This window comes from Dromiciops gliroides, chromosome 3 (assembly GCF_019393635.1).
Source record: "Dromiciops gliroides isolate mDroGli1 chromosome 3, mDroGli1.pri, whole genome shotgun sequence".
NCBI lineage: Eukaryota > Metazoa > Chordata > Mammalia > Microbiotheria > Microbiotheriidae > Dromiciops > Dromiciops gliroides.
The window spans coordinates 566211279-566234173 of NC_057863.1; the positions used below are offsets into that span (position 1 = coordinate 566211279).

At 39.2% G+C, this 22895-nt stretch overlaps 1 protein-coding gene across 2 annotated transcripts in view; it reads right to left on the reverse strand.

The window, feature by feature from the left end:
* The window catches only part of RUBCNL (rubicon like autophagy enhancer), a 45713-nt gene extending 25835 nt beyond the window's left edge, over nt 1–19878 (reverse strand). For both annotated transcript variants that reach the window (XM_043996001.1, XM_043996000.1), the window contains exons 1-2: nt 19808–19878; nt 3432–4109 (exon numbers count right to left, since the gene is read on the reverse strand). In XM_043996001.1, coding sequence (XP_043851936.1) covers nt 3432–4109; nt 19808–19871 — 742 coding nt within the window. In that variant the 5' untranslated portion in view covers nt 19872–19878. The remainder of the gene's footprint in view (nt 1–3431; nt 4110–19807) is intronic.
* Between the last annotated feature and the right edge of the window lie 3017 nt (nt 19879–22895).

Consider the following 22895-nt stretch of genomic DNA (forward strand, 5'->3'; position numbering starts at 1 on the left):
TTAAAAATCACTCTTCAATACCGAAAAAGTTCAAAACAGATGAAAAAAGTCAATAAATACTGCCAGGTGTCTCCGTTAATCATGAGCCAACCACCAATATGTGCAGAACTGGCTGCTTCCTTTTTTCTACAAATCAAATACGTATCTTTATATGCCAGTCTGCTGTGAGAGCACTACCACATATCCCAAATAGAACAAATAAACTTCATTCATCATGAGTCAAGGGAATTTTTCTGCTTCCCTATTTCAGGTTTTAGAATTGTTTTAAATCAAATAAGAAAAACGAGCCATTTGAAGAGTGGCTCTAAGATCAAACTCTAAAATAATGATTCTGACTTAAAAGAAAACAAAAACAAAACAAAACAAAGGAAATCTGTGATAAAAGCAAAGTTCTTACATACACCAAAATAACTGGATGCAAAGTAGATGCCCACTGATTGGAGAATGGTTAACCAAATTGTACATGAATATACTGCTACTCTGCTGTACTAGAATAGTACTCTGCTGGAAGAAATAATAACTAGGATAAGAGAAATATCAAATGACTTATATAAGTGATACAGATTGAAGTAAGTAGGGCCAAGTAAACAATATTTGCCATGACTACACAATGTGAAAAGGGCAACCAGAAAACAATCAAAAATAACCTGCAAAATTACAAAGAACAAGCATGGCCCCAAAGAGGATATACAAAAGAACACCTCCCATAGTCCTTTTTAGGGGAAAGTGGGGGCATCCACAGATGTGAAACATTACATATATTGTTGATTGGGGGGGTGTATTAATTGGTTTTGTTGACTTTTCTCTTCTTCCTCTTTTTTTTTTTCTTTGTTATATAGTATGATTCTCTGGTGGGGTGGAGGAGATATAGCAGGAATGTCATGTAAAAACAAAATATGTAAATAAAATGTATTTTTAAAAGCATGCAAGAATTTGTATATTCACGTGAGTACTTTCCCCTTAAAAATAAGAATAATAATGATAATGAAGGCAACTGTCAGCTTTGGACATCATTTTACACCTGTCAAAGTACTTTCACAAGTAATCAGTCACCTGGGGAGCTTAATCATTTATTCCAATGATGTATTGATTGTTTAGAAACACTGCTCAAGTCATACATAACACCTTCTTTTGGAAATGGCTTCAGAACCCTTGGTGGTGGCAGTGGACAAGGCCAATCTGGGGTCAACAATGAGTTTTGATTGTAAAGAAATAAGGCAAATTCTCTTAAATAGCTGATAAATAAGATACAAAGGCAATTTCAAAGGAAGCCTTCTGGAACAATTAAAGCATTAACAGAATAAGTGTAAAGCTTCCCTAAAGAGTTCTTTGAAGGACAGTGTTGGCCTAGGCTCAAGAATTCTGATGCATTTCTGTTAAAAAAAAAAAATCTGTATCATTAAAGTGTCATATCCCATCTATAGGGATTGTGGGATTAGGAAGATGTATATATATATATATTTTGCTTTTTTTTTTTTTTTTGGTGGATGTGGTATTCTTCCCCATTCCTGCAGTAGAATGTGAACTTCTGTAAGAAGAAGCTTTCATTTTTCATTTTTACCTTTGCATCCCTAGGGCCTAACACAGTGCTGGCAATACTTATTGGACTGAAATGAATTCTCACATTTGTGTCACTAGCATTATACATCTACCTTTCACTGTCCAGAAATATTCCTGCTCCTCCTTCACAAATAAATCTAACTAGATATTATGCTCCTTGAAGAGGAGTCATATGTTTTATATTCTGTTAATCCCTCCACAGTGCCCAGTATAGTGCTGCTAGGTAACTAGAGGTTAAAAGGCAATATGGCATAGAGGATCAAATGCTAGATGTCGGTTTTAATCCAGCCTCACATTTAATAGCTATGTGGCCATGAACAAGTTACTTAACTTCTCTCAATTTCCTCATCTGTTTAATGGGGAAAATAATATTTATTTATTTAAATAATTAAATAATTAAATTAATTTATTTAAATAATTGCTAACCTACCTCACAGGGTTGTTAAAAGGCTCAAATGAGATAATGTATATAAAGGGTTTGCAAATGTTGAGGTGCCATAAAAAACCAGCTGGGAATACACACTTACGTATATGTCATATAGACATGGGACATATACAGAATAATACATGTGTGTAATATGCATGTGGACATCTAGTCTAGATACATATATGGACATATTAGGATAGTATAGGTGTATATAGACATATATATGCTATGAAAGCTTAAACGTGCACTAAGACTTTTGGGACTCTGTATATGTGTGTGTATGTGCGTGCATGTGTGTGTGCGTACGTGTGTATGTGTGTGTGTTTTCTTTTTTTTTGCCAAACTTATTTCATTGGTGCGGTAAGTTCCTAATGAGGAACTTCCTCTTTTAGTGCAAATCAGTACCTCTTTGCAATTTATAATCTTAGAACAGGGTTCTTAAGCTGAGTTCCCTGAACTTTTCAATATTTTGTTAACTTCATTCCAATAGAATTAGTTTCCCTCTTATGTAGTATATACATTTAAAGACATTGTTCTGAGAAGGCATCTGTAGGCTTCGCTAGAGTGCCAAAGGGGTCCCTGATACAAAAATAGTTAAAAACTCTGGCGTTAGTTGCCTGGGGGCACCAAGGAATGGCTTGTCATTGTCACAGAGACATCAGAAGCTAGATTCGACCCAGAGGTCTCCATTAGCTTCTCAGCTATTATTACTCAATAAATCTCTTTCTTATCCTCATGCTGCCTGGAACATAGTAAATGCTTGTTAACTAACTGAGGGTTGGGTCTTTAAAAGGTGAAGCAGTAGAAGGGATATTCCCCTAATCACGAAAATCAGTGCTTTTGTCATAGGACCAAAAAAAGGGAGAGATTTTGACTTTCACTGACTGTTCACCTGGAAGGAAGACCCAAAAGTTGATAAATGAGCTAATAATTTGTTTTTCAGGCAAAAGGAAAAGCTAATGACCTTAATTCATGCTAGGGAAACCCCCATTTTAACAACTATGCAATCATTTTATATATATATTCTGTTGATACTTATATGTAAACTCCTCAAAAGCAGGGAATTTAGTTGTTTGTTTTATTTGCTTTCTTTATCCTCTGCTCCTAGGACAATGCCTGGTACACAGTAGGCACCTAATAATTGATTATAAACAGCAAGAGAAAAGCTAGAATAGGTAGAGTATTGGGCCTGGAGTCAAGGACACCTAAGTTCAAATCTAGCCTAGCTGTGTGACCCTGGGGAAATTGTTTAACGTCTATTTGCCTTAATCTACTAGAAAAGGAAATGGCAAACCATTCCAATATCTTTCCCAAGAAAATACCATGCACAATATGGTCCAGGGGGTTATGAAAAGTCAGACACAACTTAATGAACAACAACAAAAGACAAGGTTTATATATAACCAAGGAAAATCATTTACATAAACAAAAGTAACAACAATACCTTCTTCAGTAGGGGTCATCAGCCTGAGGGGCTGGTGGGAAGTACTGCCGTCCACAGGAAATGGAGAAAGGGCCAGAATCTTAGACCTTGTTAAACTGGCTAATGGAGTCGGGCTCTCTGGGAGCATAACATGCTGTTCTGATGAAGACACAGACAAGGGCATATCCTTCTCTTCTGAACAAGTGAGGGAGTTACCCATTGTATCAATACTATCTCCCAGCAACAGGGTTTCTGTGAGGGAGTCACCCGGGGGAATAGGTGAACATCCCAAAGAAAAGGGTCTGTGGTTGGTTATTGAATGGGCCTTGTTGTTTTCACATACTGACACAGGGGTGGACAAATCCGACAACTGAAGCTGTCCCTCTTCGGTACACTGTGGGTTAATCCAGGCAGCCTTGTGCCTCGTGAACCTGATATCGACTTGGCCAAGAGGAAGAGCAGTGTTAGACCGGCTGAGTCCTTCCTCTGTGTCTCCAGATTCATTACTATTACCCTTCCAAGAATGTACAAGAGACTCCTGCCGTCCAGTAGCTTGTGACACCATGTTTCCAGGACTTGAGTGTAGTTTCGATGAGGACAAGTTCAAAACAGACAGGAGGATTTCTCTGATGGTTACACCATTTGGATGGGAACTGGTGCTCCCGTCATGTCCAGCGACTACTGGCGTGGAGAGTTGATCTATGGAAAGAGATGTTGGGTTTCTCAGAGTCATTACAAGTAAACATCAAACACATTTAAACTGCTTTTTAAAAACACCTATTCCAAATGTAGAATTTCTCCCTTAAAATAGAAGCTCATTCTCATGTGTTTGTTTTTTATCCCCAGCACCTAGCACATAATAGGGATACAGTGGGTACTTAACAAATATTTGTTGATTGATCCCTTGATTTATAAGCCTGAATGTACACTGTTGTAAAGTGAAAAGAGGCCTAGATTTTGGAGTCAAAGGACAGAGCAGCATCCCAACCCTGTCACTTATTATCTGTATGACTTTGGGCACACTTTACTGGACCTATGGTTTTTGTTTTTGTTTTTTTAAATGAAGGGATTGGACAATTAGATTGGTCTTTTCTAGCTCTAATCCTATGGCAATCATGGCTTTAGCAGCAAGAGGTAGGTGAAAGGCTAGAAACAAAAACCTGTGTGCCTGTAGAGTGAAAAATCCTTAGCCCTACCCTTATCCCACAGTAATCTTGATGGTCCACTCCCTTCAAATTCCATCTTTATATACCACAAGAAAATACAAGCCATGACACATAGTTCATTACCCTTTAACATACCTCTGACCCAAGGCAAAGCCTTTGTTTCATTTACTGGAGGAGCCTGACCTAAGATAAAGTCACAAGCTTATACCTCTCATTTCCTTATCAGTAAAATGGGGCCAAGATTAACTTCCTGGCAAACCTTGAAACTATATGAGAGTAAGGATCACATTTTAAAGAACTTAGCCAGACAGAAAAATTGATGTTAGATCCAAATTTTGTTTCAAAGCTTTGTGCTGAATTACTCTCTGGTTTACAGAACAAATGTTTATTGTGGTGAAAAGAGAACAACAGTTGAGAGTTAGAGGATCAAGACTTAAGTTCCAACTCTGGGAGTTACTGGCTATGTGACCATGGGCAAGACACTCCACCTGCGAAACTCAGTTTCTTGATCTATAAAATGGGTCATAACCCCTGCCTCACCTACCTCGTGGGGTTATAATTAGGACTGTGCTTTATAGGTCTTACAATGAAACAGAAACCTGAGGTAGTACAAAGAAATTGGGCAGCTAAGTGACACAGGTTTTCCTGACTTCAGGCCTAGAGCTCTGTCCACTGTGCCGCTTAGCTGCCCAACAGCCCTTAAATGGCTGTATTCCTTCAATTATAATTATTTTTAAACAAAATGTGATATTATTAATAAAATCTAGCCTTTGTTTTCCTCCTGTTTCTGTTGGTGATTTGAAGTGGTAAGCATTTTAGAGTAATTTTTCTTTTTCTTTTTTCCCCTGATGAAAGAATTGCATAATCCTAAAGCTGAAAGGGACCTCAAAAGTCATCTTGTCCAATTCATATCTGAGCAAAAATCCCCTCTCCAAAAGAGCTGTTCTGGGTTCTGAGTGCTCTGGCCTACGTCTGTAATGGCCTACCTATCTGCAGTCTGCCTTTCAGTTCTGGGGTGAGAACATCACCAAGGTCCTCATCACTTTACTTTAACATCCATTCTTAATCATGGAAAGTCTGGGTCAGAAATAGAACAGCACAGTGAAAAAGAGTTCAGGAAAGAGAAGTCTTTTCAAGAAAAGGTGAATGAGAATGACTATTCATTGGATGGGCATCTATGGACACACCTGTGTCCTTTATTAACCAGAATTCACTCTTCTTGTTCATCCTTCATTTTGTTTTTGGTTTTTTGGGTTTTTTTCCAAAGAGGACCATGGCATCAGGATGATGTCATGACTTACACGGAATTAGATTTAACCATGTGGGTTCAATGGCAAGATATAAGACCGGAGATGACCCCGGATGTTTAAGGCAATTGGGGCTAAGTAACTTGCCCAGGGTTACACAGCTAGTAAGTATCTAAGGTGACATTTGAACTCAGGTCTTCTTGACTCCAGGGCCAGTGCTCTATCCATTGTGCCATCCAGCTGCCCAGAATCACTCTATCCATGTCCACAAAGCAGTGCTTGTATGGGCCATCAGCAGAAAGGTGGAAGAACCCTTCCTCCTAGAGAGCCAGCATTCAGTACATAGCAGCATTCATTTAAATTAATAACAGGTAGAGGCATTTTCCTCATTACCATAACTAATATTGCAACTAATTTAAAATTGCCAATGTTGGGGCAGCTAGGGTGGAACAGTGGATAAAGCACTGGCCCGGATTCAGGAGGGACCTGACCTTCAAATATCTGACCTCAGACACTTGACACTTACTAGCTGTGGGACCCTGGGCAAGTCACTTAACCCCAATTGCCTCACCAAAAAAAAAAAAATTGCCAATGTTTCTATTGTTTATTGTAAAAAAATTAAAGTTTCATTAACTCAGAGAGAATTGTTTCCAAGAGACCTGCTTTAATTATAATGTATCAGCACATCTAAATACACAAAAATGAAGACAAGAATAATAGAAAAGATTTCTTTGTGGCCATTAGACAATGGTTGTTTGTTTTCAGGCAATGAGGGTTAAGTGACTTGCCCAGGGTCACACAGCTAGTAAGCGTCAAATGTTTGAGGCCGAGATTTGAATTCAGGTGCTCCTGAATCCAGGGTGCCACCTAGCTGCCCAGCCATCAGACAATTGTTCTCATGAACCTAGCCTTCATTATCAGACCAACTTATTCAGGCTCCTAGACTCGTCAGAGCTATTTCAGCTGTAGCCTACTACTGAGATGATTCCCATCAGTGGAATGAAATAGTGACATGGTCACTGATCAATATATCAAACCAGTCTTCTCATACCTCCATATTTACCTGGCAGACACTGGATCTAATAACAATCCTTAGCACCACTTAGAGAGAATGTCCTAAGGGTAGAGTTTGCTTTCACAGGCCTGCTTCCCCTCTCCATATATGTAACATGAAGGAGTCATACTAGATTATCTCTCAGTTGTACCAGATGATCTCTCAGCTCTAAATCATCAGGGGCTCCCAACTGCCTGCCTCTTCAGAAAATGCTCGGCATTCAAGGCCCTCCACAACTGGAACCAATTTACCTTTCCAAACTTATCTCCTCTCATCACCTTGTGCAGGGACCATCTTTTTATTAAGTGTATCCCCGGTGCTTAGCATGGTGCCTAGCACATAGTAGGTACTGAATAAGGTTTACTGGATTGGAGTCATGAAACAAGACAGTTTAGAGGTAGATTTCAAAACCACTCACGTGCATTAAATTTACCAAGTTATAGACAACATAGATTAAAAGCTATTCTCTATTTTTATAAAAATGAAGATAAACTTTACATCAACCATGTTCATGAGTCCAGTGCTCAAAATAAAAAATAAAATAAAATAAAAACCAGCTGCAAATACCCAAGACTCCTAGCTGCTATACTGCTTGCTAGACCAGCTCTCTCTTCCAGATTAATCTTATTTCCCAAAACAGATTGTAAAGGCATAGTACTATGGAGTGGTTTAAACAAGAGCAAAATCATTTTACTTTATACACTCTCTGACAGTGTAAGCAACAAGGGAGAATGCAGTCCTAGAATTTTGGCTTATCTTTTCATTTGCTTCCTCCTCCTAAAAGCCTTCCTTGATCCCCTTCCCTCTCAGACCTCACTCAAATATGTTTTATAATGCTATAATAGAAGGTTTCTGGTGCTAAGATGGTGGAATGAGAAAGGAACCCTCTGAATCCCTCCCAAATTCCCTTCTAAACAATTAGAAAACCACCTCAGATTCGATCCAGGAGCAGGAAAACAGCTTACCAGCCTGGCAGGAAAAGTCTGTCTTACTGAGATAAGAGGGGCACAAGGTCCAAGAGCAGCAGTAGCAGCAACAGCATTCAGCCTCATAGCAAGGGGCATGCAGCAAGGCTCTAAACCTGGGGCAATCTACCAGTAAGGCCTCACCCTCCTGCAAACCAGTAGCCCCTGAGCAAGTGAGCAGTCTGAGCTGCACAGCAAGGCCCTCCCTCAGTGACTCCACCTCTAGCACAAGCCATGAGGGAGGCCTTAACTCCACTGCAGAACAGAAGTCTGCAGAACACCCTGAGGCTTGCCAACTGTGATATTGGCCCCTAAGGCCAACCAGTAAAGATACTATTTCCAACCCAGCAGCAGGGGCATCAACCCTGGGCAGACCTGCAACAAGATCCCTCCTCCAGGGGCAGTCACCAAAACGATTCTGTTACTATAGCAACTTAGTAGCAAGGCCCTACCCCTGAGGCAGGCCAACTACTAAACCCCACACCCAGGGGAGGCCAACAGGAAGCATCTACTCCCCCCACCCCAAGCCAGAAGGGAAGCCCACCCTAGAAAGAAAGCAATCATTTAAGCCCTGAAGCCCAGTGAAAGCCAGCAGTAATACCCAGAGCTCTAGTACAAACACTTGGGACAGCAGGACCAGAGCCCAACTTTCACATAAAATACCAAGTCACCAAAAAAGACAGAAAAATGAGAAAAACAAAACAAAACAAAACAAAAAACCCTTGACTATAGTAAGTTAATATGCTGAGGAGTGAACAAGGCATAAATTTAGAAGAGGACAATAGTGCCAAAATGGCTGCATCAAAGAAAAATGTAATTTGGTCTCAGACCCAAAAAGAATTGCTGGAAGTGCTTAAAGGGGATTTTAAAAACCAAATTACAAAGTAGAATAAAAATTGGGAAAAGAAATGAGAGTAATTTAAGAGAATCATGAGGGAAAAAAAGAATCAATAGCATGGGGAAAGGTATATGAAAATCTACCAAGGAAAATAATTCCCTAAAAAACAGAATTAGCCAAATAAAAAGGAAGTACAAAAGAAATTGCACTGGAAGAAGAAGGAGGGAGAGATTGATTGGGGGTAAATTATCCTACATAAAAGAACTATTATAACGGAGGGGAAAGTAGGGAGGGGGCAAAGCTTAAAACTTACTCTCATCAAATTGGTTCAGAGAGGGAATAACACACACAGAATTGAATATAGAAATCTATCTTACGCTTACAAGAAACACATTTGAAGCAGAAAGATACACACAGGATAAAGGTAAGGGGATGGAGTAGAATCTATTATGCTTCAGTGGAAGCAAAGAAAGGCAGGGGTAGCAATCATGATTTCAGACAGAGCAAAAGCAAAAGCAAAAATAGATCTAATTAAAAGAGATAAAGAAGGAAACTATATCTTGAAGAAAGGTACTATAGACAATAAGTCATATCAATAGTTAACATATATGCACCAAATGGTATAGCATCTAAATTTTTGAAGGAAACGCTAAATGAGTTACAGAAGAAAATATTTGATAAAATATATACTAATGGGGGACCTTAATCTTCACTTCTCAGAACTGGATAAATCTAACCAAAAAAATTAAAAAGAAAGAAGTTAAGGAGGTAAATAAAATTCTGGAAAAGTTAAATATAATAGATCTTTGGAGAAAACTGAATGAGAATATAAAGGAAAATACCTTTTTCTCAGGCAGAATATGGCAGCTACACAAAAACTGACCATGCACTAGAACATAAAAACCTCACACCAAATGCAGAGAAAGCAGAAATAGTAAACACAACCTTTTCAGATAATAATACAATAAAATTGCAATTGATAATGGACAATGGAGAGATTAAAATTAGTTGAAAATTAAATAATATAATCCTAAAATGGGTCAAAGAACAAATCATAGAAACAATTGAAAATTTCATTAAAGAAAATTACAACAATGAGCAACACATCAAAATTTATGGGATGTAGCCAAAGAAGTACCAAGGGGAAAATTTATATCACTAATTGCTTATATCAACAAAATAGAGAAAAAGCAGATCAATGAATTGGGCATGCTACTGAAAAAACCTTGAAAATATAATGCTATATACATTTAACATGAAATACTGTTTATTGCGTATATTTGTATCTCATCAATTCATACCAAGACATTAAGTTCCATCAGGACAAGGACCATATCTCACTGAAATTTTATATCAAAAAAAAAGAAAGAAAGAAAGAAAAGAAAAAAGGGGGCAGCTAGGTGGCACAGTGGAAAAGGCATCGACCCTGATTCAGGAGGACATGAGTTCAAATCCGTCCACAGACACTTGACACTTACTAGCAGTGTGACCCTGGCAAGTCACTTAACCCTCATTGCCTGGAAAAAAAAAAAAGAATCTATATCCCCCTACCAGCACCACCAGTAATTTGATATACACAGCAGGCACTTAATATGTTTACAATATTATATTGCTCTAGAATTCTTCATAACCCTGAATCATATTGGCATTGGCATTAAACCAAATGGCATAGAGGTATCCTCAAGTCACACAGCTAGCAGAGGTCTGGCAGGAGATTTTTAAACACTGTCACTTAACTTCATCATAAGAGGAAATGGGTCTCTTTGGGAGGACAACTAGATGACAAAGTAAATAGAGCACAGGGCCTGGAGTCAAGAAGACTCATCTTCCAGAGTTCAAATCCAGACTCAGACACTGACTATTTGTGTAACCTTAGGCAAGTCACTTAACCCTGTTTGCCTCGGTTTCCTTATCTGTAAAATGAGCTGGAGAAGGAAATGGCAAACCACTCCAGTATCTTTACCAAGAAAATCTCAAATGGAGTCATGAGAGTTGGACATGACTGAAAACCCCTGAACAACAATCAAAACCTTTTTGGGAGCTCCCTATATTAATGAAATCACAGGTAAGGCCTCTTCAATTACAATCCATGTTATCTGCTGGCCAAGAATAGCTTAACTAAGCTGAGAGTGATGAAGGCACCGAAGAACTGACCACCGGGAGACTATTTTTAGCCAAATCTACCACTACAACCTATCCACTAAGACAAGAAGGGCTTTCAACTGGTGTCAGTGGGAGGATATGTGTACTGATAAAAATCACTAACTCTTGATGTAAATATGACCAGTCACATCAGAACTGACAGGAAATAGGGCTCACTCTCTCAGGGTGCTCAGCAAGGATTGAATACATCACAGTATTTAAGGGAATAGAAAGGATGGTATCCTCAAAGGTATCGAAAGTCACAACCCTAAAAAGCCTATTGAATCCAGTGGATTGGTTAGGAGCATCATCATTTGAGAAAAACCCTTTAATTCCCAAGTGAGATTTTTCCCCTTTTCAAACTGTTCCCCAAACTTGCATCCACTTAGTGTAGCTTCTTACCTTTTGCATAAAGTTGCCCTACTTTAGAAAATATTACCCTATTTGTCCCCCAAACCTAAGCACCAGGAAGGAAATAACATTAGCCTAAGACAATGACTAGACACTATTCTCTGCAGTTCTACAATTTCAACAATCCACCATCAGAGGGGTGATGAAGAAAGCCAGCAGATAGGAATAGAGGAAGCCTGAAAAACTGGAGGGAGATTCAGAAATGTCAAAGGTTATACAACAAGTGGCCAGCATTTGAACTTTTGGTTGCAGTATACCAAAACAAAACCTTAACTATTTTCCAGAGACACACAGTATGAAAAATTAATTTTTTATCTTCATCATTTTAGTTTTAGACTCAACATTATTGGGGGGGGGTTGTTTTTGTTTCTGCGGGACAATGAGAGTTAAGTCACTTGGCCCAGGGTCACCTAGCTAGTAAGTGTCAAGTGTCTGAATCCAGATTTGAACTAAGGTCCTCCTGAATCCAGGGCTGGTGCTTTATCTACTGTGCCACCTAGCTGCCCCTAGATTCAACTTTATACAGAGCAGTTCATAGTAAAATATACATTTCAAAGATGGATACCTAAGACAGGTATTGCTTCAGATGAAGAGAAAGTGACCAGGCAACTGAATAAGACATGGAACAATTACAAAAATGAATCAAACTAGATATCTACTTTGTATACAAGGACAAATGGACTTGAGTTGAAAGGGTGGCCAGAGTTTCATTTGTGGATAAGATGTGATATGAAAAAGTTGTCACTTCCTCCAATTAGTTCAGTAAGGCAAGAGAGATAATGTGGGATTTCAAGAATTTCTTGAATGATGAAAGAATGACCATCGTTGGGATGTGGAGGAAGCTGTAGTGGGTGTGAGCACAACATTGAAAAAGACATAGAGGGGGTAGGCTACGTGGCACAGTGGATAAAGACAGCCCTGGATTCAGGAGGACCTGAGTTCAAATCTGGACTCAGACACTTGATACTTCTGTGTGACCCTGGTGGCAAGTCACTTAACCCTCACTTGCCCACCAGAAACAAAAAAAGGACATAGAGAATAGAAGCTAATTTATAATAGCTGAAATCATACCTACTTTATGCGTTACAAATGACTTCAATCTTCAAGATAACCCTGAAGGTTGGGTGTTATTGTCTAATGAATGAGGAAACAAAGGTTCTGAGAGGTTAACACAGCTAGTAAGTATCAGAGATGTGACGTCAACGACACAGATCGCCACCTACCTCCAACTGTAGTGTTCGTTCTCTAAACCACACTTCTTCATAGAAGCAATAGAATGATCAAATGAAGGGTGAAATGGAATAAATGAATGTAGTAAAGGAAACAAGGACGGACAAGTGAACATGTCCAGGATGTACTAGCAAAGATGTCTGAAAGAGGGAGTGAACAACAATGAAGAGAAAGTTTCAATATCCCTAAGGAAGGTTGCTTTTTATTTTTTTTTTCTGGGCCAATGAGGTTAAATGACTTTCCCAGGGTCACACAGCTTGTAAGTATCAAGTGTCTGAGGTCAGATGTGAACTCAGTCCTCCTGAATCCAGGCTGGTGTTTTATCCACTGCACCACCTAGCTGCCTCCAGTTGCTTTTTAAAATTTTTTTAAAAAGAAGTGTGAAGGGGTGCCTTAAAAGTAAGAAATAAGTATCAGATTAAAAAAAATGAGAAAATCCAAGATATTAAGTTATTTCTAAATCCAAGAATGCTCCATACAGAATTCTTTCAAGTGCCTTCTAATTTTTAAAAGATGGTGCTAGTATCTTCCCCAATTGGCATTAGAATGGCATATAGCATTGCAAAAGTGATGAGATCACTATAATACACATAGTGTTCGCCTTAACTACCAGTAAGCAAAGGCAAAAATACAAATGAAATCTTAAAGTTTCAAAAACTGGTTAAGTGCCTCAAAAAAGATCTTCCAAAAAAGAGGGAGCAGGGGGCAGCTAGGTGGTTGCAGTGGATAAACACCAGCCCTGGATATCCAGGAGGACCTGAGTTCAAATTCGGTCTCAGACACTTGACACTTACTAGTTGTGTGACCCTGGCAAGTCACTTAACCCCAATTGCCGGGGGGGGGGGGGGGGGGGGAAGAGAGGGCAACAATGGCGACAAGTTAGCTTTTCCTAACTAAAGGGAATATTCATAGGCTAGACTGATAGCTTTAGGTTCATCTTGACTAGTCATGAGAAGGGGGAAGAGGAGGGAAATAAGCATTTTATATAGCACCTACTATGTGCCAGGCAAGATGCTCAGCAGTTTACAAATATACCTAATTTGTTCCTCACAATAACCCGGTAAAAGTAGACGTTATCATTACCCCCATTTTATAGTGAGGAACTGAAGTAAGACAGAGGCTAAGTGATTTGGCTCAGAGTCACACAGCTAGAAAGTATCTGAAGTCAGATCTGAACATGGGTAAACTGGAAGTTTCATACCTGACTTAAGGGAGACTTGAGGCCACTGGAGCAAGACAGCTAGTCCTTGATGAGGTGTGAGAAGGAGGAATATGTCCTGAATTCACGATTTCACACAGATTTAGTTTTGCTTCTGCTGTATCAGCTGTAAGGATAGAAATTGAAGATGGATGGATGGATAGATGGATAGATAGATAGAAGAAAGAAAGAAAAAAAGAAAGAAGAGAGAGAAGGAAAGAAAGAAATAAGAGACTACAACTCATAATCTGTAGTTCTGTTGAACTGGGAGAAAATTTTGCAAAAATAGATATCAGACAATACATAGTTATTTAGGATTATGTAGAGCTAGAAGAAATCCCAATGATGGAAGGGATTTGTGTCACAGGGAACACTCAGTGTTGTTGTTGTTGTTGTTTGTTGTTGTGTTGTTGTTAAACCCAAAGACATCATAGTAAGGTCATGTTTTTATGGGGGGTTATAGTTAAGTAACTAACCTTTAGAGCAGAGACCTGAACAGTTAATAAAAGCCTTGATGCACTCTGAATTTCACAAGTGTAAAGCCTCATTCAAATAACATTTACTCTCCTCAGGAATACACACTGCTAATGAGCATACAGAAGGTAAAAACAAGAAATTCCCTCTTCTCATTCACTGTATCAGTCTGGACTCCTTCATCTAGCCCCAAAGAATTCATTGTCCAAGGAGCAAATGAAAGCAGTTTGTTATGAAAGATGAGAACAGTAACAGAACTTGCATTAGACTACTGAAACAAAGGTTGTTTGAACACACAGGTTCCCATTAGACAATCATACTTATTTTATTTCTGTTCAGGGTATGCAGATAACTCACTCAGATTGCAATAAAAGAATTCAGCCCATAGACAACATGCATTGAGCTTGAGAAGTTAAACCGAAATCTGGGTTAGACACAGACTTTCAGACTTTTGCTATAGTAAATCTGTTGGTTTTTTATAGTTCCACTTTAAGTTTTGAGAAGTAGAAATTAATATGTGTGACCCTGGGCAAGTCACTGAACCCCAATTAGAAGATGAAGAAGAAGGAAGAAGAAGAAGAAGAAGAGTAGAGAAGGAGGAGGAGGAGGAGGAAGAAGAGGAGAGGAAATAGCTGTGTGGAAGCATTCTCTCCATTACCCTCCTATGTGGTGTATAGATATAGTTTTGTCAATGGACTACAACTAGGAATGAAAAAAAATGTTTTGTTCCTCTCTGAGCCTCAAGTTGCGCAATCTGAAAATGAAGATGATAACCTTTTCACTATGAATCTACCTCAATTTACCTCACTGGGTTTTTCTAAGGTAAGAATTTTGAAAATTTTAAGAGTGATTTTTCACACCTGGTTCAACTTTCTCTAGAATATTTTCAGCAGTATTTTACCCTTGTGAGATGCAAATGTAAAAATTTTTCTTTTTTAAAAAACGATATTGATGTCCTTTGTTCTTATATCACCTCATTTCCAAAATGACCACTTCCCTACCCAATGATCCCACCCCTTCAATAGAAAAGGAGAAAAAGCAGTTTAGCAACCAACCAACCTATACCAATGTATCTGATGTTATGTGCAAATTCTACAGCCAGAACCTCACCTCTGCAAAGAAGGAAGGGAAATGGATTTTCTCATGTCTCCAAAACAGGTTGGAAAGCTCTTTCATCCAACTTAGTGACAAAGAAAAGAAAGCTAGCCATCAAAATAAATGAAAAGAGACCACTACACCTTAGAGAGGCCAGGCTTAGGGAGGAGCTCCACCTTCAGAATTATAAGCACATCAAGTCCTTCTAATATTATTTCCCTTTTGGTCCTTATATACTTTCTCTTATCTCTAACCAGTACCAAGTGATGAAGAATATGCCAGAAAACCATGCAATTTGCTTTCCAAATTACCAAAAAATAATAATAAATAATCAGCCAACTTCTTAGCTTATTATTGGCAATGACAAAGAGGTGGAGGGAAGTGGGAGCAAAACTCTTAATGAGGAAATTGTTTAAGAAAATGGAAGTTTGACATAAAGAAAACACACCATAAAAATCTTAATATCAATAGGCAGACTTTTTAAGTAGAACCTTAATCAAAAAACTTTTTTCTGTTGAGCCACTTATGGAAGAAAGATATCCTGAATTAAAATAATGATTTGTTATTATTAAGGACCAATGTCTCATGAGCTCTCTCTCTAAGTGCAAAGCTGTCCTATTACTAAAATAGAGTTCTTTTCTGAGGTCTGAGGACAATAGGTGGGGAGGAGAGAAAAAAGCAACTTTTTAAGCACATGAATCTAAACATTTTTTCTGCCTGCTTCCAAGAATTTCATAAATCAAGCCTGGCAAAACAGTAGACAAAAATTACAATGTAACTCAAACAAGCTGAGAATTTAAATCACATCTTTCCTGGGGTAGGGTGGGGTAGGGACAGGGAATTATCCCTAGCAACCAGAAAATTTTTTAAATTGGGAATATCCTCCTCTCTAGTTAGATCTAGAAGAGGATTTATAAGTGAAGAAAGAAGAAGAACATGCTTTACATACACTTGGAGGTCTCAGTTGGTTTGTTACTTGGTTGTAGGTTGCTAGCAGTAATGACTGAAGGGAGAGATAATGGGAAAGTCTTGATGTTTTCCCTCTTTACCACCTGAAGGCAATTACAAAGAATATGATACTATTGGGTGATTTTCAAGTCAAGTCAAGAAGCATTTATTAAGCACTTACTATGTGCCAGGCATTTTGCTAAATTCTGGGAATACAAAGAAGGGGAAAAACTATCTTTAAGGAGCTCATGGTCTAAAAGGGTAGACAGCATTTGAACAACCATGAACAAACAAAAGATCTACAGAATGAATTGGGCAGAATCTCAGAAGGAAGGCAACAGCATTATTTTGCACTTTTCTTGCTATCGTTTTCTGAAGTCTAAACGTCATCTCTCTCAATAAATTTGGAGCTAAGGATAAAATAATGTTTTCAATAAGCATATTTACATCATCATTTCAATATCTTAATAAATAAGCACATCACTGGCAGAACATTGTTCATTTTTACAATTTTCCCTCTTTTCTATCTGAAATATCCTTTTTTAAAAGATATTATTTCAAATTGGCACTAAACACAGGGGCAGCTAGAGGCTGCAGTGGATAAAGCACCAGTCCTGGATTCCGGAGGACCTGAGTTCAAATCCAGCCTCAGACACTTTACACTTATTAGCTGTGTGACCTTGGGTAAGTCACTTAGCCCTCATTGCCCCACCAAAAAAGAAACAAACTTGACACCAAATACAAAGCATATACTTCAAGTTTCATTGAGTAGTTAGCAAGAGTAAATAGTCCAGTTATAAAAGCAGTTGCCCTTAAAAAACACATATTTGAAAATTAGTTATACTCATAGCTTCCATTTATTATAGCATTATGAGTTTTGCAATGAGATTCCATATATTATTTCATTTCAGCCTCAGAACAGCTCTTATAGGTACATATTCTTATCCCCTTTTTACAGATGAGGAAACTGAGGCTCAGCTCAGTTAAGTGACTTGCCATATAGCAAGTGTCAGAGATGGGATTCAAACCCAACCAGAATACTATTCATTATGCCACTCTCCCCAAGGAGAAATCAAATAGAACATAAAAGCTCAAAGATAGAAGTCATATTTTCAAAACAGGACACCACAATTCAGGAAATGCGGGTCTTATTTCCCTATCCCGTGACTTATACCTGTCTATTGTGGAAAATATCTTTCATTAAAATGGGAAAACATTCTTTATGAAGCTTATGAAAATACTGGAGAGAAAAGACCAATGCCCTTATACTATCTCATAGACAGGGGTGTGGTGAGACTTAAATTGCTATATAATGCCAGTTATATTGTTATTAGCCTACAATCACTAGGCCTCCAGTCTGGTGATAACCACATTCCTTGAGCCATCTATTGCACTTTTGCTGAGCTCATTGTCTATAGAGTATCATGAGTGTGCTGGTAAATGTTTAGCAACTGGGTTTTCCAGAACAGGAAAAAAAATGAATGCAGATATACTTTCAAGTTGAATCTGCATTATTAATACTTTATTACCTCTAGATAATCAACAAGCAATAAACCAAGTCCTGATTTGTAGTGACTGCCAATTTCTGAGGTGGAAATACAGTGACAATTTAAGCTCCAGCTCTTGCAAGCTAGCTAAAGCTAGCTCCAGCACATAGCTTTCATGAATATTAGCCTTTCACAATATGTTTTCCCAGGAGTAAGTAATACAAGTATTATTACTCTCTTCCCCATTTTAGATGAAGAACCTGAACCTCAGAGAGGTTTGGTGATTGGTTAGAAAGCACCCTGGCTGAGTTTCAAACCCAGGTCTTCTTTCTGCAAGTGCAAGACTCTTTTCCCTACACCCTGTGACTCTTTAGAAATCTTTGTGTGATTTTCAAATGAAAACCAGTCATTACAAATAAGCCACTTAAGCTCACAAGATGTTCACTATAAAGTGAGAACTTTTTTTTAATGGGGTTTGCCTTCTGAGATTTAGCACAAGCCACATGTGACAAAGTGAAACTTTCCTATGTTATAAGTAGAAAATCTATTTCAAGTCCATGAAAGCCTACTCACCCTTATCGCTGCTACATATCTAGAGCATAACATTGCTTCAAATGGGTAGCACTGACCCTGGATTCAGGAGAACCTAATCCAGCCTCAGACACTTGACACTTACTAGCTGTGTGACCCTGGGCAAGTCACTTGACCCTCATTGCCCTGCAAAAAAAAAAAAGTAGAAGAAGAAGTAAAGAAGCCCTAAATCCTTACAGGTTAAATAACCAGTAAGCAGGTGCTTTTATTCCTCATCCTCTCTGGTGATATACTTAATTTCCCAACTAATCCAGAAGTTGTCAGACAACTTTGAAAGGAGAAGCCTGAGTCTTTAAAAAAAAAAAAATTAGATCTGACAGCCACACTGAAGTAGAAGAGGGAAGGGGAGGGAATTCCAAATAAAATGAGGTGCCTCTGAGCTGCTTCACTACAAACCTTGTTCAGGATCAATTTTCCTGCAATGCAACCACCCCAGACATATCCATTTGTTATAGATCTGGGCTAAAGAAATAAGCAAACAACCTGCCCCACTAATAGTAGCTTCGTGTTACCGGACAGCTTGATTTGTGTCTTAGGGAATTTCCACACCACGTGATTCTTCCCCACTCAGATGCTTCATTTTTCAATATGTTTGAGTTTGAGGGAAATAAGAGAAATACAGAGATGGGAAGGGAGTGAAACTAGAACTGTTCTAGACACATATTATGTGGTGGATAATTGTTTGCTGAAATGTCCTTTGATGTGTGTGTGTGTATATATAAATACATACATATTCATCCAAATCCACCATTCCAGCCCAGGAGCGCTGTCCACACATAATTTGCCTAGATACCTGGCTTCCCTCACCTTCCAGACAATTCTTCTGCTTTGTGACCTCGAGCAAGTCACTAGCCCTAGATTGACCTGTTTCCATTTCCTGAAATGAGAGGATTAGCTCAAATAATCTTTAAGGTCCCTTCCAACTCTACGAACCCGTGACTTTAGGCGCTTGTAACCTATTTCTCACCCAGGGTTAAATAACTGGTCACTCTGACACCCGCCTTGGGGTTGCCTCTGCCTCACCCAAACCTCTTCCTCTGAAAAGTCCATCCGTGCCCACCTCCGCCTCCGTGCATCCTCCAAAAAAGCTCTCCATACTCCTCCCTAGCTGCCTGTTCCCAGGACAGCTGCTACGGCCGTACCTTACAGAAGGCCAGGAACTGCCAGCGGTGGCGAAACCGGCTCACAGCGCCGGGTTCGAGGGGCCTGGGGGAAGCCAAGAACTCTGAGGCAGAAAAGGGCAGAAGCAGGGAGCTGCGGCCGAGGAAAGCGAAGAGGGCGGAGCCGCAGCGATCCTCTCCCCAGCAGCGGAGGAACCAACAGCCACGGGGCACCCACTGCGCCCCACCTTTGCCAGCTTTTACGGCGCGGAAGAAGCTTCCTACTAGGGCCCTTTTCCACCACAACGCAGTCCAGAGAATGAAGTGCAACTGCAGGCTCCTACTCGTTCATGGTACGGCTACGGGGCAGTGCTTGGCGTGTCCAGGTAAGGGGCGGCGCTGCAGGTGAGGGACGGCCCCCTCTACTAGATTAAGCTAAAGTGTAACAGACCTGAGTGCAAACTCCGCTTCCAACACTTCAACATCTCTGGGATAGGAGGCAAGTCCTTTAGCATCCTCCGAGCCGCGGTTTCCTTAGCTATGAAAGGAATATAATAATTACAACTTGCTGAAAGCATTGTGAAGAAAGAAGAGTAGACATTAATAGTTGATTGGGAATAAATTTATTTTTGCTCTACCATTTACAGACCCCATTTGAACAGCGAAATCGGGATTCAGGCTGGCCAGACATGAATTCTGTCCCATAAGGCCTTCTTCACCCCTACTCCTCCATAGTCTTGCTGACTTCCATAAGTTACATAGACTCCCTTTCTGAACATCCGGTAATTAAAAGTACATAATAATAATGATACCATTAATGATAGCAAGGATGGACGATTTGGGTAGCAATATTAAAAAGGATTTTAACCTTTTAAAATACTTCATATAAACGACCTTAAGGAAAGTCACCTCTGAGCCTCTTTTTTCGTCTTTAATTCAGGAGTTGATTACCCTACAAAATTGAGCATCCCTCTATTTACAGCTATCCCTACTAGAATGGTAAGCTCCTTTCATGACAGACACTATTTTTCATTCATTTCACAGGCACTTAATAAGCATCTAAACCAAGGAAGAGACAATTTTTTTCTGCCCTCAAGAAGTTAACATTATATATCCTATTAAACTAGATAGTAGATATATTAGATATATTTTATACATACACATACATGTGCATGTGTATGTATGTATTGTGTCACCATCATGACAGAACAGACAGATTCACAGAGTCTAGGAGTTAGGATAGCTTGATTAAAGTTCTGCCTCTGACATACTGGCCATGGGAATCTGGGTAAATCATTTAAACTCTATTTCAGACAACTCTAGGACTTTAAATTGCAGGACATTTGCTGATCTACATTGATAAATGAAGTTCATCCCAGGTACCAATACAATAGAACATTCTTCAGTTGAGTGCTTAATAACAGTGCCAGGTATATAGTAAATGCTTAATAAGTTCTTGTGGACTGACTGAATAAATTATCTCATTTAGTCCTCCTTCACAGCCTGGTGAAGAAGACTGAGCAGGCATTATTATTCCTGTATTACAAATGAGGAAATTAAGGTTCAGTCATAAAGTGATCAGCCCAGGAACACACAGCTATGGAGATTGGAAACCCAAGTCTACTATCTATATAACTCCCATGCTCTTTCCAGTTACACACAACATCTCCAAATTGAATAGAACTTTAATGGCCTCCTAGTCCACAACCTACCTTGAAGAGTTTCCTTCCAGCTAGTTTGATTAAATTACATACAGTCCAGTATTTTTCTCTCATGAAAATACACTGTAATCCAGTGAAGGGCAGGGACCAGATTCTCATCCTCTCTGGCATTCCCCAAAGCTTCAGATTTGACGCCCAAAATCCAGAACCAGGAGTCCATAGAAATTACTAATTCCCAGAATGAGGGTCATTGAAATAGAAAAGAAATTTCAAGGGAATTTAATAAATGAAAGACTACTTACAAATAAACTTGTATTTCCAGGATTTTTAAAGAATTCTTAACTGTTTGGGGGACATGAACCTTTTGGCAATCTGTTGAAGTCTATTAATCCTTTCTTAATTTTTTTTTAATGAATAAACACAATATACAGGATTAAAAGGAAAACTATATTGAAATATAGTTATCAAAAATTAAAACAATGACAATTTCAAGGTCACCAGGTAAAGAATTTCTGATAGGAGCAGATTTGTTCCTTTTAATTTTGGTTCATCATCCCTAAGAAAAGATTCTTAGTTTCCATCAAAGGATTTTTTTTTTAAGTGGAGAAGGTTAAGGATCAAGGTCACCAGAACTTTTGACATATAGAAGGCGCCACAGAAGTAATAGCTTTTTCAAATAACTTACCACTTTAGTCCAGAAAGGCTTGCGTCCAAATGCCTATTAAAGCATAGAGGGAGCCCCATTGTGATCAGAGCCGGCCCTGGAGAGGAATAAAAGGCAAGCAACTGCCAGACCAGATCCCGAGCCAACTTCACAAAAAGCGAGTCTGTAAGTGAGAATGAGTAAGGCGGGAGCAGAGCCCTGACCTGCTGGCGAACTTGGATGACAGAGTCAGCATCGGGGAAATCGATGTGGGCAAAAAAGGGGAAGGAAGTGAGAGGCGAGCAAGCAAGCGAAGGAGGAGGGTACCCGGATTGTAACGCCAGAAAGGAATCATCGCAATACCGGGCAATGGCCAAGTGAGAAGCCAGGGTGTGGTCATAGAGAGAAGGAAGAACATCTGCATTATTGTCATTGAAAGCAGCAAAGTTCCATTTGGCTTGTGACCTAATCTGGCCATTCTCCCTACCAGTCTAAGATCCTCTGGGTAGCAAAGGAATTAAGTTCAAATCCTAGTTCTAGGTGGTCTCCTTGTTAGAGAATCATACCTGGAGTTAGGAAGATCTGAACCAACCCTTAGTAGCTGTGACACTAGGCAAGTCGTCTAACCTCCCTCTGCCTCAGTTTCCTTGGTTATAAAATGAGAACACCTACCTCACCTACCTGTTGTGAGAATCCAATGAGATAATATTTGTGAAATGCCTGGCACATAGTAGGTGTTAAATAAATGCTTATTTATTTTCCTCCCACTAATTACTTGTCTGGACAAGTAATTATTTTATTGATTATTTTAAATTCACTTTGTGTATAGTTTATATCTTGTCTCCTCTATTAGACTGTGTACTCCTTGAGAAAAGGCACCGTCTTTTGCTCCTCTCCATCTTCACTTCTAAGTGCAATGCTTGGCACACTGTAGGAACTTAATAATAATTGCTTGTTGACTGACTTTCTGGGTCTTGGTTCTATCGTCTGTAAGAATGGGTTGGGCTTAATTACCTCTAATGTCTCTAAATCCATGGTCTTTATCTCCAACCAAGAGAGTATTTACTGTAAGCCCTAAAAGGAATCCATCTTTGTGGTGATAGGCCAGCAAAAGGTGGTTTGGTTGGGTAGTAAGTTGCTCCATCTGGACAACTTCTCTTTCCCATAAGCAATTAAAATTGTGCCTATTCCGAAGATAGGTGGAGTGGCAGGGCATAGCTGAGAAACTGATGTAC